The sequence below is a fragment of the Pongo abelii genome, chromosome 23 (assembly GCF_028885655.2).
Source record: "Pongo abelii isolate AG06213 chromosome 23, NHGRI_mPonAbe1-v2.0_pri, whole genome shotgun sequence".
Lineage (NCBI taxonomy): Eukaryota > Metazoa > Chordata > Mammalia > Primates > Hominidae > Pongo > Pongo abelii.
Genome location: NC_085929.1, coordinates 24,602,686 through 24,622,289, shown reverse-complemented (window position 1 = coordinate 24,622,289; position 19,604 = coordinate 24,602,686). Strand labels below are relative to the sequence as shown.

Here is a 19,604-nt window from a genome sequence, read left to right as displayed (position 1 = left end):
TCACCCCACTGGATGCTTTCCTCCCTGGATAGAAGTTTGGAAAGGGGAAAGGACATGTTTTTAAGTCCCTGTGATGTTTAATTTTGTGTGTCAATTTGACTTGGCCACAAAGTACCCAACATTCATTGGTCGAACATTATTCTGGGTGTGTTTGTGAGGGTGTTTCTGGGAGATAAACACATGAATCAGTAGACCATGAAAAGCAGATGCCCCTCCTTAATGTGCAGGGGCCTCATCTAACCAACTGAAGAACAGAATAAAACAAAAAGGCTGAGAAACAGGGAACTTCGAACTTCTGCCTGCCTGACTGTTGAGCTAGGACATTGGTCTTCTGCCCTTGCACTAGGACTTTCACCAGCAGCTCTCCTGGTTCTCAGGCCTTGACTCAGACTGAAAATACGTCTTCAGCTCTCCTGGGTCTCAGGCTTCAGACTCAGACTGGAACTACGTCTTCAGCTCTCCTGGGTCTCAGGCTTCAGACAGACTGAAACCACATCTTCAGCTCTCCTGGGTCTCAGGCTTCAGACTCAGACTGGAACCATGTCTTCAGCTCTCCTGGGTCTCAGGCTTCAGACTCAGACTGGGACCACGTCTTCAGCTCTCCTGGGTCTCAGGCTTCGGACTCAGACTGGAACCACACCATCAGCTCTCCTGGGTCTCAGGCTTCGGACTCAGACTGGAACCATACCATCAGCTCTCCTGGGTCTCAGGCTTCAGACTCAGACTGGAACCACACCATCAGCTCTCCTGGGTCTCAGGCTTCAGACTCAGACTGGAACTATGTCTTCAGCTCTCCTGGGTCTCAGGCTTCAGACAGACTGGAACCACGTCTTCAGCTCTCCTGGGTCTCCAGCATGCCCACTGCAGGTCCTGGGTTTCCCAGCCCCTATAATTGCATGAGCCAATTCCTTATAACTCTCAAGACATCACCTATTGGTTCTGTTTCTCTGGAGAACCCTAGTACAGTCCCCTTTTTGTAGATGAGAAATTGAAGTTAAGCCTAGGCTGTTTATGAGAAAACAACCACCCATATGATTTAGGCTTTTTAAAGAAATTATCTGCATCTACTGCATTCCAGTTACTATGTGTGAGTGAAGTTCTTCTTGTGTGAATTTTAATGCTGTGGGGCCATATAACCAAATATAATTACAGTTATGGCCTAAATAGTTGAGCCACATTCATTAGAGCAGGAGGTAAGATAATTTCTATCAATCACCCAGGAAAAGACTCTTGGTGATATTCATTATCTGTTCAATATTCCCCAACACTGAGCACTTTCTATATGTCAAACACTGTGCTAATGGCTTTTACTCCTCACAACAAACCTCTGAAGTTAAATTTTTATTATCCTCATTTTACAAATGAAGAATCAGAAACATAGAAACATTAACTCTCATTCCTGATCACATAACTGGTAAGAGCTAGAGCTGGGCTATGCCTTCAGAGAGTCTGGCTCCAGAGCAGAGCTCAACTGGATCTGGAAGGGCAAATCTTTCATAGAGAGGCTTGTCCTTGTTCTCTTAGGTTAGACTTGAGAGTTCCAATACCCAGGATGCTGCTCCGGGGTGGTGGGTGTTACAGATGGAGGTCATGATGTTGAGGGAGCCTGGGAGCCCAGAGGATGAGACACAAGAAAGATCTGTTCATTTCCAGGCACCCCATTGCTGGGGTGAGCCCATGAAGTCCAGAGAGCAAACGATATCTTACCATTAGATTATCTAGATTCAGGTACTTGTCATATGTATTTAACTTTGGTTAGCCCCAAGCACCTTACATACATTCACCCATGTGTCTCAGATGCTGCAGGGGATTAAGGGAAGTTGAGGGTGAACCATTTTGGCCACTGGATCACAAACAAATTGGCTACCCTTTAAGGTTTCCATGGCTGCAGCTGCCGTAATCAAGAGATCACCAAAGAGGAGGTGAATCGTGGGACAAATTCCCCTGGGAGGGGTGGAGCTTTAAACCAACATCAGGCAGATGCAAAGAACTCAGCAGAAACAGGAGGCAGCGAGAACAAGAGGCAGTGAGCACCGGGAGCGGGAGTCAGTGACAGACTGTGCAGAGAACACTGAGGCTGGGAACTCAGGAAAACTCACCTCCTGTAAACAGGAGGAAAGGCCAGCCTGTGGCCTCATGACATCCAAGGCTCTGTCACAGATGGGTAACCACCTTCTTCCGCTACCAGCTCCTAAAAGAGCACCTAAAGTGCCAGGTGTGATGGCTCACGCCTGTAATCCCAACACTTTGGAAGGCCGAGGCAGGTGGACCACCTGAGGTTGGGAGTTCGAGACCAGCCAGACCAACATGGAGAAACCCCGTCTCTACTAAAAATACAAAAATTAGCCAGGCGTGGTGGCACATGCCTGTAATCCCAGCTACTCAGGAGGCTAAGGCAGGAGAATCGCTTGAACCTGGGAGGTGGAAGTTGTGGTGAGCCGAGATCGCGCCATTGCACTCCAGCCTGGGCGACAGAGTGAAACTCCGTCTCCAAAAAAAAAGAAAAAAGAAAAAGAGCACCTAAAGGTCTGTGTGGGATAGACTAGGAAAGATGAAGCCGTCAGTCATCCCCTCCTGCTCTTGGTATTGTGTAGATGATTAACTGTTCCCCTTTCTGGGCATTTCCCTCCTATCCAACACTGAAACAACTAGTTGAATAGTCTCGTTTTTTCTCGTTTTTTTCCAATCACTTCACATATTGCTATGAGTATTGCAAAGTACCCAATCTTTCTGGACCACGTCCTGGCAGTATGTTGCAAGAGCAGAAAACTGATCTCTATCAATGTTGTAGATCCACTTTCAAAAACTAGCCCAAGAGAAAAACTCAGAAAGAAAACAACACTACTATCGTCTTAACTGTTCTACTCAGCCCTTGGTGATTTCACAGCACTTTCATATGCAATCTGTTTAGAGCTATGTTATTCACAATAGCAAAAAGTTGGTGGTGGTGCAAGTGGGTGTTGACCGGGCTGGGCCAAGAAGCCTCCTCTGGGCGGGCTGCCAGGCTCTCACTGTGGCTGTGGCTCTGTATGGGACAGAGACGGGGCTGAGCTGGCCGGGCTGTGGGCGGGGTGGAGGGCCACCAGCCAAAGGACACTTGGAGGAATCCAGCTTCATGCTGTCCTTCTCTTCTGCCTCTGATACAGAATTTGATGTTGATTGGATATTTAGTACACATTATCATGGATGACATGTTCTGGTTATCATAGAGAAATTTTGTGGACAAGTATTACCAGGAGTTTGAAGACATGGAAGAAAATCAACTCACCTACATGCCTGCTTTTTGATAAATAATATTTGTACCTATTATTGAAGTAGATGTGACATTTCGTTACATGCATAGAATGTGTAGTGATCAACTCAGGGTATCCAGGATATCCATGACCTTGAGTATTTCTCATTTCTACGTGTTGAGAACATTTCAAATCTTTTCTTCTGTCTATTTTGAAACATACAATACAGTGTTAACAATGGTCACCCTATTCTGCTGTCAAGCATTAGAACTCACTCCTTCTATGTTTGTGTCCATCAAGCCACCTCTTCATCCCACATACACACCCTGCCCAGCCTCTAGTAATTGTCATTCTACTCTCTACCTCCATGAGATCAACTTTTACATGGCTTTTTTTTTTTTTTTTTTTTTTTTTTTTTTTTGAGATGCAGTCTCACGCTGTTGCCCAGGCTGGAGTGCAGTGGCACGATTGCACGATCTCGGCTCACTGCCACCTCTGCCTCCTGGGTTCAAGCAATTCTCCTGCCTCAGCCTCCTGAGTAGCTGGGATTACAGGCACACGCTACCAAGCCCAGCTAATTTTTTGTATTTTTAGTAGAGATGGGGTTTCACCGTGCTGGCCAGGCTGGTCTTGAACTCCTGACCTCGTGATTCGCCCGCCTCATCCTCCTAAAGTACTGCGATTACAGGTGTGAGCCACTGTGCCCGGCTACATGCCTATTTTTAATAAAATACTTTTTGACAGAAAAGTATCCTGAAGGACAGCTACTGGAGCAGATTGCTGGATTTAGCACGTGGCCTTCACAATATTAGGCATGATAAAGATGAAGGGGCTGGTGCCCTTCATCAGACAGAATTTGATGCTGTGGTTGGATATTTAGTAGACATTACCATGGATGACATGTTCTGGTTATTATAGAGAAATTTTGCGGACAAGTACTACCAGGAGTACTTGGTGCCATAGGCCGGGGACTAGACCTAAGCGATAGTTTAGCGGTGACTTTGTTGAGCAAATCATTTTCTATGCCAGCTTCCCTGAACAAGCTGTGGCAGTAGATCCCACCTCCAGGCAAGGAATAGGATCATCCTGGATGTCACCAGCCCACTGACTTGGAGAGGCTGCAGCTATTGAGGACAGAACAATACATCTTGGAAAGACTGACTGTTCCGCAACTCATCATTCATGTTAAGTATTAAGGTCAAAAACAAATGGCTTGACGTGTTTCTCCTGAAACACCTTCTTGTGTTTAGTAACCCTGGTAGTCCTCCCATCTTTCAGGTGCTTTTGAATCAGACTGCTGTGGGGCAAACCCATGCCCAGCATTCCACCTGAGGCCCTTCTGCCAGCATACATTTGGTGTGTCAACAGTGTGGAATAACCCACTATCATGAGTCCTCTGTCCCAGCAGCTTTGGCATGAACTTTTTTTTTTTAATGAGGAGACGCACATTTTAGTGATTTTCCTTGTGAAATTGCAAAGACTAGAAGAAAGTTAGACACTGACATCTCCATACCTGAATCTCTACCCACTCCATCTCACCCACCGCCTGCTTCACAAACTTCCTACTCAACCACCTAAGATGAGTCTTCTGGGCATTCTGTCTCCTCAGCCATCACCTGCCATGATGTGTCACCCTCAATCATGCCAGGCATTGTCGAATTCTCCATTCATTGGCTCCTCAATAGCTTCAAAGGCCCCAGAACTCAGGTTAATGACCAAGGAGATTGTACCATCCATGGGAGAGCTGACTTACCCACATGCAGGATGAGGCCACTGTAATGCCAGGCCTTAAGGGAGAGGGTGATTTCATCACTGCTGCTCTGGATCGGGTTTTGACTTAGGTCATTGTGCAGCTACTCTGAGCCTTGGAAGGTGGACACATTCTTTTCTTGATCCTGGGCATTAGGGAAGGGTCCATACAGGTGGTCATACTTAGGCAGTGTCTTGAAGTATGAGTAAGAGATCACTTTCTGCAGCAGTGCTCCAGCCTCCAATGAGGGTGCTACATGCTCCTCCTCCTCACTACTCCCCACCAAGCAGTTGAGGGCAAAGGGCCAGAGGAAGGTCAAAATCAGCATGAGTCTTTTCATGCACTGATAGCTCTTTTTCACATAGGTCAGCTGCCAGTCCTTCAACCTCAATGGGGTTTTTGACTGGGACTGTTATCTAGGATATTACTCAAGCCAGCTACCTGTCTTGAGGTTTCTGAATCTCCCAGGATCAAAGCTAGTCTTGGCTGTAGGAATCAACTGAAAGAGATGTCCTTTACCTAAAAACTACATGTGAAAATCAATTCCTAGTTCTATATTTGAATCTTTGGGTCAAGAGGTCTTCTGTTGATCCTGATACAGTCCCACTGTTTCTGGAAGTCTCTTTTAAGCATTATTTTTGGAAAAATACTTTTATAGATGAACCCTCCGCCTAACCTAGTGGATATGATGTTGAGAATTCCATGATTATCTGCTTAAAGATCAGAGTATCTGTGTGCCTTTTAGTTGTTAGTGCTGTGAACGCAAAAATGCTAAGTCGGCGTTCATTCCTGTTGTATGGGGTACCAGTGAGTGTAGGCCGTGTGCTGGAAATAGACTAAAAGCTATCCTCTTTTTCCAGCATATTAGCTGTGTTTGTGAATGTTTGCTGAAAATCCTTTCCATATAGATCAGTTTGTTAGGTTCTCTGGGACAGGTAGGGACTCTGCAATTTCTTCTTCCTGTCAAACTCTTTCCTACCGAGATGGTGTTCCACTCATCTATCTCAGCATGCGTAGGAAGTAGTAAACAGCATCGCTGGTCATCTACCTGCTTTGGTTTAGTGCCATTGGTAGAATATTACTGACCAGAAAATATGTACGTCACATCTCTAGAAAGAAGAAAAAACATAGCAGTTCAATTCCCAATGTGTACCTTTGATTTTTTAAGTAAAAGTAAGAATCTGTACTGACTTTTCACTTGGTTATTCTGGTTTTAAAGTTGGAGCCACAAGCTATGTGTTTTTCTATAATGGCATGTTGCTTACTAAATACTTTTGGACCATGAGGTATATTTGAGGTAAATGAGGTACACTTGAGGTATTTTGCAAGTATCATCTTTTTTTTTTTTTTTTTTTTTTTTAAGTTAGAAAGAGCTGGCCAGGCATGGTGGCTCACGCCTGTAATCCCAGCACTTTGGGAGGCTGAGAAAGGCAGATCACCTGAGATCAGGAGTTTGAGACCAGCCTGGCCAACATAGTGAAACTCTGCCTCTACTAAAAAATATAAAATTAGCTGGGCGTGGTGGCACATGCCTGTCATACCGCCCACTCGGGAGGCTGAGACAGGAGAACTGCTTGAACCTGGGAGGCGGAGGTTGCCGTGAGCCAAGATTGCACCATTGCACTCCAGCCTGGGCAACAAGATTGAAACTCCATCCCCAAAATAATAATAATAACAATAAATAGAAAGAGCTGAAAAGGTCAACCTAGAAATAAGAAGGAACACTGCATGGTTACTAACGTGGATTAGGGGATTGAATTTTGGCCCCCCAAAGATATGTTTGCCTAAAATCTTGGAATGTGACATTATTTGGAATAAGGATCTTGATGTAATTGAAGACCTCAAGATGAGATCATCCTGGATTAGGGTGGCTCTTAAATTCAATGACATGCATCCTTGGCAGAGAAGACACAGAAGTACAGAAGAAGGTGAAGCGAAGATTGAGGCAGGGATTGGAGTGGTGCTGTCGCAGGCCAGGGAACACTTAGAGCCAGCAGAAGCTGGAAGAAACAAGGAAGGAATCTTGCCTACAGCCTTCAGAGGCAGAGGCTTTGGCTGACTTCCGGCCTTCAGAGCTGTGAGATAATAAATTTCTGTTGTTTTAAGCCATACATTTGTGGCAATTTGTTAACAGCAGTCCTAGGAAACAAATGTGTGTAGTAAGGAAGTGATAATGTTGGAAGCTGAATAGGTAATAACATTAAATGAAGAATAATGCCAAACTCAAAGTGGTAGATATATGCTTATAATAAGCACATATGAATGTATATTGAAGGGAAGATATAGACTTTTATTTTCATGGGGTGTTTTTAGTAAGGTTGCTTGAATGAATAGAAAGCATTTCACATATACCATAAGTAGTATGGACTGTTAACATGAACCTGGAAAGAGGTCCAGTCATCCCACGTGGCAGCAGAGCCATGCTAGGCCCCAGGCTGTTTTTCACCCTGGTCAATTTGATTTTTTGGTTTTGACTCCAGCAATATTGCCTCACAAATCCATTTTTTTAATTCAGGTACCCACCCAAATCCTACCCATCTGCACCTTTTTCCCTGGGCTGGACTCTTAGCTGTCCTTCAGAGTAGATTCACACCTTCTGGCCCACCAATCTCCAGACTTTGTCTTCAGTCATACAGAACATTCCCTCACAAACTGTACTACCTTTCCACCACCAGCCCCTACCTTCCTCTTCCTACAAATCATCACTAAAAGGTAAGGCAGACAGCATGTCATTTTTTGGTCTAGTACCTGATTATTTTAGATAACCCAGAGAAAGGGTTGATTTGCGGTTGCCTATGTAATTGTATGCACAGTCCTCTATTGGACCATTTAAATCTAACTTAATCCAACTAAATGTGCCTATATGCAAACATCAATATCTATTTAGCCATTTCATGCATCTATTTTAAATAGTTTTAATCCATTTTATATTTATTATGTAGTATTTTCATTACTCCATTGCATATGTGTATATATATTATATATATATGTGTATATGTATACACACACACACATACACATGTGTATCACTTAATACTTTTCAAAGTTTTTCTTATAGACTTTTACTCATTTTACACAACACTATTATAAAGAAAATGAGGGACGTAAGTTTTTTTTTCTTTTTTTTTTTTTTTGAGACAGAGTCTCACTCTGTCGCCCAGACTGGAGTGCAGTGGCAGGATCTCAGCTCACTGCAACCTCTGCCTCCCGGGTTCCAGAGATTCTCCTGCCTCAGCCTCCTCCTGAGTAGCTGGGATTAAAGGTGTGCACCACCACACCCAGCTAATTTTTGTATTTTTAGTAGAGGTGGGGTTTCATCATGTTGGCCAGGCTGGTCTTGGCCTCGCAAAGTGCTGGGATTGCAGGCATGAGCCACCGCACCCAGCCAAGGAAGGTAATTTTTGTCCCCATCTTGAAGGTGAGAAAAATTGGACCCAAGATTAAATGACTTATGCAAAGTTATAGGACAAATTAGTAACAGAGCCAGAACCAAGTCCAATCCTATATCTAGAAAGCTATATATTTATACTTTTGTGTGTGTGTGTATGTGTGAGACAGAGTCTCACTCTGTCGCCCAGGCTGGAGTGCAGTGGCTCGATCTCGGCTCAGTGCAACCTCCGCCTCCTGGGTTCAAGCGATTCTTGTGCCTCAGCCTCCCAAGTAGCTGGGATTACAGGTGCACGCCACCACACCCAGCTAATTTTAGATTTTTTGAATAGAGATGGGGTTTCATCATGTTGGCCCAGCTGGTCTCAAAACTCCTGGCCTCATGATCCACCTGCCTCGGCCACCCAAAGTGGTGGGATTACGGGCATGGGCCACTGCACCTGGCCTCTAGAAGGCTGTATTATAATTACATTAATTACATATTGTCCTTTATTGTCATCAAAATCATGCCACTTCTTTGAAAAATAAAAAAATCATCTGGGTGTGGTGGCTTATGCCTATAATCCCAGCACTTTGGGAGGTCAAGATGGGAGGATCACTTGAGGCAAGTTCAACACCAGCCTGGTCACTGTAGTAAGACCCCATCTCTGTATTTTTTATAAGAAAAAAAAAACAAAGGAAGGAATAAAACAGAGTACATAATATACTACAGTTTTTTTTATAAAAAAGAGAAGAAACTAGGATCTATATCCATATTGGTTTTCTACTGGTGGAAAAAACCTCTGGAAGAGTAAATTTAAAACTAATGGCCATGGCTGGGCGCGGTGGCTCACGCCTGTAATCCCAGCACTTTGGGAGGCCGAGGCAGGTGGATCATGAGGTCAGGAGATCGAGACCATCCTGGCTAACACAGTGAAACCCCATCTCTACTAAAAATACTAAAAATTAGCCGGGCGTGGTGGCGGGAGCCTGTAGTCCCAGCCACTTGGGAGGCTGAGGCAGGAAAATGGCGTGAACCTGGGAGGCGGAGCTTGCAGTGAGCCGAGATCACACCACTGCACTCCAGCCTGGGCTACAGAATGAGACTCTGTCTCAAAAAAAAAAAAAAAAAAAAAAAACTAACAGCCATGGCTGCCACTGGGGTAGGTGAACTTGCTAAATGAAGAGATGGGAGGTGATATGGTTTGGCTCTGTGTCCCCACTCAAATCTCATCTCGAATTGTAATCTCCACGCTGGAGGCGGGACCTGGTGGGAGGTGACTGGATCACGGAACAGTTTCTCCCACGTTGTTCTTGTGATAGTGAGTCGTTCTCACGAGTTCTGATGGTTTTAAAGTGTGGCATCCCCCCTCACTCTCTCTGCTGCCACCATGTAAGATGTGCCTTGCTTCCCCTTTGCCTTCCACTATGACTGCTTGTTTCCTGAGGCCTTGCAGCCATGCAGAACTGTGAGTCAGTTAAACCTCTTTTCTTCAACAATTACCCAGTCTCTGGTACTTCTCTAAAGCAGTGTGAAAATGGACTAATACAGACGGCTTTCACACTAGACTTTTTCAAGCCTTTTTAAAAACCCTATGAATGTAGTGCATACTTAGAAAATTGAACATTGTCTTAAATGAACATATAAAAAGGCTTAGCCCTTCTTTAAGAAATCAGAGCCGGCTTGGCGCGATGGCTTACGCCTGTAATCCCAGCACTTTGGGAGGCCGAGGTGGGTGGATCACGAGGTCAGGAGATCGAGACCATCCTGACTAACACGGTGAAACCCCATCTCTACTAAAAATACAAAAAATTAGCCAGGTGTGGTGGTGGGCACCTGTAGTCCCAGCTACTTGGGAGGCTGAGGCAGAAGAATGGCGTGAACCTGGGAGGTGGGAGCTTGCAGTGAGCTGAGATTGCGCCACTGCACTCCAGCCTAGGCAACAGAGCGAGACTCCCTCTCAAAAAAAAAAAAAAAAAAAAAAAAAAAAAAAAAAAAATTCAGAGCCATTTGCAAAGCCTAGTTCCTAGGCTGAGAACAGGAATCAGAAGCGCTGCCTTTTCTGTGGTGCGATGTTCACAAGATGCTGGGTTCTACCACTCCAACTCTCCCCTCCTTATCTCACTTAATTAAGAGCAACAGTAATAATAACTAGCACCTACTCACTACATGCTATGCACCTTTTCAGTGTTTTACATGGATTAGCACCATTTAATCCTCACAACAAACCTATGAAGTAACTGAGGCACAGGAAAGACTATTTGAAGGTCAAAGCAGGTAAGTCAAGATACAAACTCAGGCCGGGTGTGGTGGCGCATGCCTGTATTCCCAACACTTTGGGAGGCTGAGGCATGCAGATCACTTGAGGTCAAGAGTTCGAGACCAGCCTGGCCAACACGGTAAAACCCCGTCTCTACTAAAAATTCAAAAATTAGCCAGGCGTGGTGGTGTATGCCTGTAGTTCCAGCTACTCAGAAGGCTGAGGCAAGAGAATCGCTTGAACCTAGGAAGTAGATGTTGCAGTGTGTCGAGATTGCACCACTGCACTCCAGCCTGGACGACAGAGTGAGACTCTGTCTCAAAAAAAAAAGAGATACAAACTTAGGCATTATGGATCCGGGACCCACACTCTTAACCACAATCCTGCAATGTCTCTCATTTACGCAGCAAATTACTCCATTGGGGTTAGGCCTTGTTTCTCAAAAAAAAAAAAAAAAGCCTTTTGCAAAATGATATGTTTCCTGGGAGGATTAATAGAGCACATCTTTTAGCCATTGTCTTTAGCACCTCCGAAAACAGGCACTTGTCACTATGGAGACCATGAAATCCAGGAACAGGACAGAACACAAACAAGTACTAAAAGGGGAGTGGGAAGCATTCCCAGAATGTTCCAGAGCAGGGGGGTACCTGCTGGACGGAGATGTCAGAGCCCACAGAGGGACTGGGAATGGGTAGGATGTCTCTGGTGGGGTGACCAAAAAATTTTACCAGCTCCCCAGCTTTCCAGAGAAAGCAGCCCATTCTTTGGGACCCAGCTAAGTCCACTGGTAACCAAGAGCATGGCTTATCTGTGTGAGTCATCCAATGAAACTACCAGCTTGTATTTATACCTACCCAGGAGGACACCCGCCAGGTTTTGTCATTGCTGGTACATCTGAGAAGGAACACCTCCTGCTCTTTCTCTGGAGGGAGCTGGGCAACGATACTACTAAACAGATGCCAAAGCACAGAGCCGTCCCCTGCCCCACCTCCACCCTTCAGCCTTGGGGCGGGTGTTATTGCTCACCAACTCTTGCTGCTTCTATTTCTTCCTTCCCTAATTCCTAAGGCCAAATCCAAGTTCATTCAACAAATCTTTATTACTTGGCCTCTTACATGGATGGCCTCATTCCAGGTGCTATATGGGGGAGATAAGAACAGAAATCCTGGTACCCGTATGCCTAGGTTCAAATCCCAGCTCTACCATTTAAAAGCGGTGGGGCACTGGGCACATTAGCCCCTCTGAGTCTGCTTTGCTATCTCTAAAATGATAATATCTACCTCACTGGCTTGAACCCAGGAGGAGGAGGGTGCAGTGAGCCAAGATCGCACCACTGCACTCCAGCCTAGGTGACAAGAGCAAGATTCCGTCTCAAAAAAAAAAAAAAAGAGAAAAAAAAAAGCCAAAGGAAAAAGAGAAACTAGCTATGGAGGCAGAAAAGGGGCAGTCAGTGGGGTCAGAGACAAGGCAAGAAGCCAAAGAAGGGATGGCCCTCTACTGCATTTGGAAAATAAGCCTGTGATGTAAAAGTAGGCACGCATTTTTCTGAGGGCAAGAACCTGTAGGTTACATTCTAAGGACCATACAAATCGGTTCTCCACCTAGGAAACTTCTCCATGTAAATTATGTTGAGGTCGTCGTCAAAGAGGCTTTTTTCTCTCTGGGCACGGTGGCTCACGCTTGTAATCCCAGCGCTGTGGGAGGCCAAGGCGGGCGGATCATGAGGTCAGCAGATCGAGACCATCCTGGCTAACGCCGTGAAACCCCATCTCTACTAAAAATACAAAAAAATTAGCCAGGCATGGTGGCAGGCGCCTGTAGCCCCAGCTACTCGGGAGGCTGAGGCAGAATGGCGTGAACCCAGGAGGCAGAGCTTGCAGTGAGCGGAGATCACGCCACTGCATTCCAGCCTGGGTGACAGAGCTAGACTCCATCTCAAAAAAAAAAAAAAAAAAAAAGCTTTTTTCTGAGCTGACACATTTCTACAAAAGCGATTTCATTTCTTCACCAAGTCTCTGCTATTATCTGACACTTGTCCGTCCCACCTTGGATAGTACAAACGTGACAAGAGGATGCTAAAAGTTTCAAAGGGGCTGTTGGAAAATATGAGCTGGGAAACATGTAGAGCTAAATATGAGCTCAGGTCAATATTAAAATTGGAAGTAGGTCACAGAATCCCAACCCCACATATTTGGATCCAGCCCTTGGTGAGTGGGCCTTCGACTGTACTTCACAATCCCATCTTCACCTGCAGTTGTCCCGCCAACATGGCCCCTTCCTGCCTGCCCTTTCCTAACCACCTCCACTCTCTCTAACAAAGACGCCGAGCTGGCAGCCATGCTGGCTGCACACTGCCATTTTCCACAGGTTCTCAAGTGCCTGGGCTGCCAAGAGGGTTGGGTGTTTACATTTATTTTTAATAGAAATGGGGTCGCACCCGGGGCATCTCTTTTCTTCATACTGTAATGTTGCTAGATACACGATCAGACACCAGAGGGTTGGGCATTCTTGCAATACCTTAACAGTGCTGAAATCTGCAGCATGGTACTAAGGAAGTTAAAGTTAGAATGTAATCACTTTATTTAAAAGGTTTTTTACTTTTTTTTTTTTTTTGGAGACGGAGTCTTGCTCTGTCCCCCAGGCTGGAGTGCAGTGGCGCAATCTAGGCTCACTGCAAGCTCCACCTCCCGGGTTCAGGCCATTCTCCTGCCTCAGCCTCCTGAGTAGCTGGGACTACAGGCGCCCGCCACCACGCCCGGCTAATTTTTTGTATTTTTTTAGTAGAGATGGGGTTTCACCATGTTAGCCAGGATGGTCTCGATCTCCTGACCTTGAGATCCACCCGCCTTGGCCTCCCAAGGTGCTGGGATTACAGGCGTGAGCCACTGCGCCCGGCCAGGTTTTTTTAATTTAAATGAAATGGGGTTGAAGTGAACATGATTTTGTTGACCATGTTCGTGAATTACAGATGCAACATGCATTGGCGGAATCGTGTGATGGTCTTTTGTGATACTTAATTTTTACATATCCCAGTCTGTATGTATCTGCACAGACAAAAAACAAACTCCTGCTTTGCTCTTATTGAAGGGTACCCAGGACTGAGTGTCTGCTCCTGAGCTCTGTTTTAAGTATGTGTATCCTTTGCTTGTATTTTGTATTAAAAAGGTAAGAAAAAGAACCCTTTATTGTTGAGCATGTTGGCATTGTCCTGTTTATTTTTTTCTCTTTTTGGGACATATGAAGCAAGTTATTCTTTTTCTGTATCTTTTTTTCTTTTGTAAACTTTTTGGGTTTTTTTGTTTAAAAATGGCTTTATAAAAGGGCTTTTATAACACCCTCCCCCCAAAAAAAGAAATGGGGTCCCACTAGGTTGCCCAGGCTAGCTTTGAACTCCTAGGCTCAAGCAATCCTCCCATTCTGGCCTCCCAAAGCGCTAGGATTATAGGCGTGAGCCACCATGCCAAGCTGGGTGTTAAAAAAAAAAGTCTGAAGCAGGAGTTGCAGGAAAAAAAGAATTAATTAATTAGAGGGAAAAAAGCTGAAAGAAAATCAACCGGTATTAATAGTAATTATTTCTGAGTGGGGGGAACACAAGTCCTGTATTTCCTTCTATGCAATTAATATTTTCTAAAATGCATTGCTTTAAGACAAGAAAAATATTTGCTGTTTTATCAAGAGGCCTAGAGGTGGCAAACAATGTCTGGATCCGTACACCACCGCTGGAGGAATGCAGAGGCGGGCGGGGGCGCGACAGGCTGCTCGGCACTGTGCCCACTGTCTGTCCTGTAGCTTCCTACCAGCCCGAAACACTGAGGTTTCCAGAGGCAGCGAGGCAAAAGGGCCAGACATTTTTCTGGTTAACACTCCATGTATTCAGTTTCCAAAGGCCAGGGCAGTGAGGCCGACCTTGGCCAGGCCGTGGGTGGGTTGCTTGACTAGGCCAGAGAGTAAATCAGTAGAATTCCCACAGGCTCCATCGGTGCGTGTGAGGCCAAAGTCCATCAGCCCCACGGCTTTTCCGTGCTAGGAGGGAGGAAAGCAGACGATGGCACAGGGAGGCTGGGAGGCAGGAAAGCAGACGATGGCACAGGGAGGCTGGGAGGGAGGAGAGCAGACGACGGCACAGGGAGGCTGGGAGGGAGGAGAGCAGACGACGGCACAGGGAGGCTGGGAGGCAGGAAAGCAGACGATGGCACAGGGAGGCTGGGAGGGAGGAGAGCAGACGACGGCACAGGGAGGCTGGGAGGGAGGAAAGCAGACGACGGCACAGGGAGGTGCCCTACTCGTGGTTCATGTCATCACTTTCTCTTTCTGACATTTCCTTGGGCTGCTTTAAGTGGATGGCAAGGGCCACCTTCTAGATTTAGAAAGAAACTGAACGTCCAGAGTGTGAACTGGCCTGCTCCTATCTCCCCTCGGCGGCAGTGGTGGTTGCCAGCCTGGCTTGCGTTTGCCCAAAAGTAATAGTAAAGAGCTCTGACCACTGCTGTTCACCCTAAACTTGGGGCTGCTGTACTTCTAGGCTTTGGAAAGAGTGGAGGGGTTTCCACATATTAAAAAGGAAAAGGGCACCAGGTCTGTGCTCTGTGACCCCATCACGCAACGGAATGACACACAGCTATGAAGAATGAGGCTGCTCCACATATGCTGGGACTGAGAAAGGTTTTTGTGTTTTGTTTCGTTTCTGAGACCAAGTTTCACTCTTTGTTGCCCCGGTGGGAGTGCAATGGCGCGATCTTAGCTCACTGCAACCCTTGCCTCCCGGGTTCAAGCGATTCTCCTGCCTCAGCCTCCTGAGTAGCTGGGATTACAGGTGCCCACCACCATGCCTGGCTCTTTTTTTTTTTTGTATTTTTAGTAGAGATTGGGTTTCACCATGTTGGCCATGCTGATCTCGAACTCCTGACCTCAGGTGATTCACCCGCCTCGGCCTCCCAAAGTGCTGGGATTACAGGCATGAGCCACTGCGCCCAGCCAAGAGTTTTGTTTTGTTTTTTAAATATGTGGCACAGTGTGTGTAGTGTATGTGACTACTATCATTTATGTATGAGAAAGAAAAGTTTACTATCGGAGACTGTATCTGGAGGGATAAACAGACTGGCAAGGGTTGCAAGAAACTGGGGAATAGAGAGTGGGAGTAGAAAGATTTTATTAGCTGGGTGTGGCAGCACACACTGTAGGCCCAGCTACTCCAGAGGCTGAGGGGGAGACTTGCTCAAGCCCAGGAGTTCAGGTCCAGCCTGGGCAACATAGCAAGACTAAAAAAAAAAACTTTCTTTTCCATGAATACCCTTTTTGTAACTTTTGAATTCCGTATTTTTTAATGGTCTATGGTCTACATACACTCATGTGCAAACACATACATGCAGAACAGGGATCACCTGCACGAAGCTATGAACTATTTCCTCATCCCTTCTAGCCCCTTTCTAGAGGCAAACCCTCCGCCCCCGCCCCTAGGCACTACCTGTCCTGCTTGCACCCACCTCCACCCAGGGCTGGCCAACAATAGCCTGTTTCCTCTCCATTCCACCCCCCTCCCCAATCCTCCCATCCGACCACAGAAGAGGATTACTGGTTCCCGCTTTCCTTAGCGCCCCTAAATTTAAAGGTATCTGTTCTATGTTGCATGCTTCAGAATCCTGTAGAAACAACCAACAAATCCACTGTTGATACGCAATTACCCCTCTTGGATGCATCTGCAACAAGCACTCCCCAGCTTTGAAGGGGCAGCAAAGAAGTTCACAATTACAAGAACATGGGGTCACGACAACAGAAGAGATATGAAACAGGTCCCGGGATGCAGGGAGGGGCAGAAAGAATTCTTTGAGTAAGCCTGGAAGGTGGAGGTGCTCACCAGGCCAAGAGCAGGTGCTAGGCCTTCAGTAGGAACAGTGTGAGCCAAGGCACAGAGGCCAAGGGGAGCGGGCTGTAGCTGTGACGGTGGGCAGCTGGAAGGCCGCACGTATAATCAACAGGGGCCCCACATCAAAGGGGAGGTGTTAGCCAAAATCAGCACATTCAATTCCATGAAGAATTTAGATGTTATCCAGTGAGCCACGGGAAGCCATTGAAGCGTTTCATCTAGGGTACTAAGTGGGCCCAGATTTTCATTTTAAGAAATCATTCTACAGAAGGAATCTCAAACCTCACCTGACTGCCTTTCTCCCCCCAGGGTTCTAAGCTCTACTTAAAAGCCCATATAAAAAAGCATAGATTTGCTTCCTACAAACTTGAACCATGCCCTAAGGATTTAATTCTAAGGGGCCTGTGAAGTTTACCTACTTTACTCATTTTTCTAAAGAAAAGTTGGCCGGGCGCAGTGGCTCACGCCTGTAATCCCAGCACTTTGGGAGGCTGAGGCGGGTGGATCACAAGTTCAGGAGATCGAGACCATCCCGGCTAACACGGTGAAACCCCGTCTCTACTAAAAATACAAAAAAATTAGCCGGGTGTGGTGGCGGGCGCCTGTAGTCCCAGCTACTCGGGAAGCTGAGGCAGGAGAATGGCGTGAACCCGGGAGGCGGAGCTTGCAGTGAGCTGAGATCACGCCACTGCACGCCAGCCTGGGTGACAGAGCGAGACTCCATCTCAAAAAAAAAAAAAAAAGAAAAGTTGTTGACTTGCAACCCCTGAAAATGTACCAAGGAAAAGCTAGCAAGCACCTTCTCTATTTTTGGCATCAACACCAACCAAGGACACAGTGCAGGGCAGCCTGCTTGGCCTCTGGGTAGAGAAAGGCCAGCCCCTGCAGAAAGCCCTTCTTCATCCTGACAGCACAGCAGTGCTCTACGCTTCCTTGCACAGAAACTCGTAAGATGCTTGTGGCTGGTGAGAAAACAACACTGAAACATTTCAGCTCCTCAAATGCTACGGCCTCGGTGCCACCTCCCTAAGGTTTTATTGTTCACTGCCTTCAAAACCCATGTCTCCCCTCTGCCCCGCCCCCCACATCCCTTCCAGCTCACCTGATTACTCAGTTCCATTTTCAGCTCAGCAGCCTCTGAGGCTGGCCTACTTTTCAAGGCCACACGAGCAGAAAAATTTGGGCATTACACAAACAACAGAACATAACTAGGACAATGGGACATAGAAAGAGAAGAACCTGCAATGGTGTGTACCAAGGAGGCAAGGATACGGCAGAACCTGGTGAAACAGCCAATGGACGAGTTTGCAGGGTGGGAGGGAGGGGCTGGCGGGGAAAGAGTGGGCAGAGGCACAGAGTGTAACAGAGCAAGGCTTGGCCAGGACAACCTGGAAAATTGAGCTGAAGACCAAGAGGCACCAGGCAAGATCACTTTACCCAGCGATAAGAGCTGTAAGGCTCACTTGGTTTTCAGTAGTCAACCCGGTGGTTCTGAAAACCACACCCCAGACTGAACAGTGAGAAGGCTCTCGCAGCTTCAAGCGCATGGCAAGACCATGGGAACAGCGTATTGATACAGAATTAGATCAGCTCTGGGGAGCACAGTGCAGGCAAGAAGAGGCCCTCTCAGATCTACTCTAGCTAATTAAGGTACTGTCCTGTGGGGCATGTTTGTTTGTTTTGAGAGAGTGCGGTGGCACAATCTCGGCTCACTGCAATCTTTGCCTCCCTGGCTCAAGTGATTCTCGTGCCTCAGCCTCCCGAGTAGGTAGGACTACAGGCGTGTACCACATCTGGCTAATTTTTGTATTTTTAGTAGAGACGGGGTTTCACCATGTTGGCCAGGCAGGTTTTGAACTCCTGGCCTCAAGTGATCCACCCACCTCACCCTCCGAAAGTGCTGGGATTACAGGCGTGAGTCACCATGCCCAGCAAAGAAGTATGTTTCTCAAGAAGTGAAAGGCCAAGGGTCACTTCACCAGGCTTTGTCTGAACTTCCAGCTCCATTAACATCCTGACCTGAAGAACCAACCCCTTGCCTTCACCAAGAAGATGGAATGTTTCATGGACACAGTCCCTGTCCCCAAACCCCTCCTTTTCAAGGGGCCTCTTGTCGTCCAGGGCACTGTTCTGGAGGTGCTGTGCCTGCTGGTCCCGCTTTGTTTCCACATCATCTACCACCACCAGCCGAAGTAGGGTGCAAAGGAGAGGGCACCCAGGCAGCAAGACACAGTGCACTCCGCAAGATTAGGCTGGTCCCATTTCCCCAGGGGCGCCTGTGGATGTGTCGCTCTGTCGCTCTGCTTCTGCGGCCACAGACGTGAGGAGCAGAGAGGTTGTGGTGCGCAGGGACCCTCAGTCACGGATGCGGAGCTGGTAGAGGCGAGAAAATGCAGCCTTCCGGATCCAGCGGAAGAGCTGGGCCAGCTTGTAGAGGAAGCGCAGGGAGGAAGGGGAAGCTGCAGGGCAGAGGGAGACTACAGTGAACGTCCCACCCCTCTCACCTGTCACTCTGCCATCTCCCACCCTGGGAGACTCTACTACCAATTATACATAGTTGGTTTTGTTTTGTTTTTTTAGAGACAGGGTCTCGCTCTGTCGCCTAGGCTAGAGTACAGTACAGTCTGTGTTCGGCTCACTGCAGCCTCAATCTCCGGGGCTCATGCGGTCCTCAGCCTGCAGGTGCAGGTTCTCCTCCCCTCAGCATCATCGTTCTAATGGGTCGGGCCTGCTGCTGAGGGTCAGGGCCACTGTGCCAGGCCCTTCTGAAGCAGCCTTGGAAAGAGCAGGCTCAAATGTCCTCATGCTATCCCCACTAGGAGACCAGTGTTTACGAGACTAAAGGGCTTACAGGAACCATAAAGAATCATAAAGAATTTCTAAATCTGTATCAGTCAGGAGGTGGCCAGGGATGAACACTGATGATACTGAGCATTCTGAGAGCTAACTCGTGACTTCTTTGTAAAGCAAACAGAGCTGTCCACAGGGGATCCCTGCTCAGCGTTCAGCAGACGGGTTAGAAGGACAACTCTGAGCTATGTGAAGGAAACCTCGCTGGCCGGGCATGGTGGCTCGTGCCTATAATCCCAGCACTGTGGGAGGCTGAGGTGAGAGGATCACTTAAGGCCAGA

At 46.9% G+C, this 19,604-nt stretch overlaps 1 protein-coding gene across 5 annotated transcripts in view; it reads right to left on the bottom strand.

Annotated features, from left to right (window-relative positions):
- Nucleotides 1–1,328: 1,328 nt before the first annotated feature.
- PEX26 (peroxisomal biogenesis factor 26) overlaps nucleotides 1,329–19,604 on the bottom strand; it is a 29,043-nt gene continuing 10,767 nt past the window's right edge. For 2 of the 5 annotated variants that reach the window (XM_063722749.1, XM_054543043.2), the window contains one exon: nucleotides 1,329–6,092. In XM_063722749.1, the coding sequence (XP_063578819.1) occupies nucleotides 6,085–6,092 (8 nt within the window). In that variant the 3' untranslated portion in view covers nucleotides 1,329–6,084. Of the gene's footprint in view, nucleotides 6,093–13,807; nucleotides 18,933–19,604 lie in introns of those variants that run through there. The other 3 variants (XM_024239753.3, XM_054543044.2, XM_063722750.1) reach the window with 2 other exon arrangements.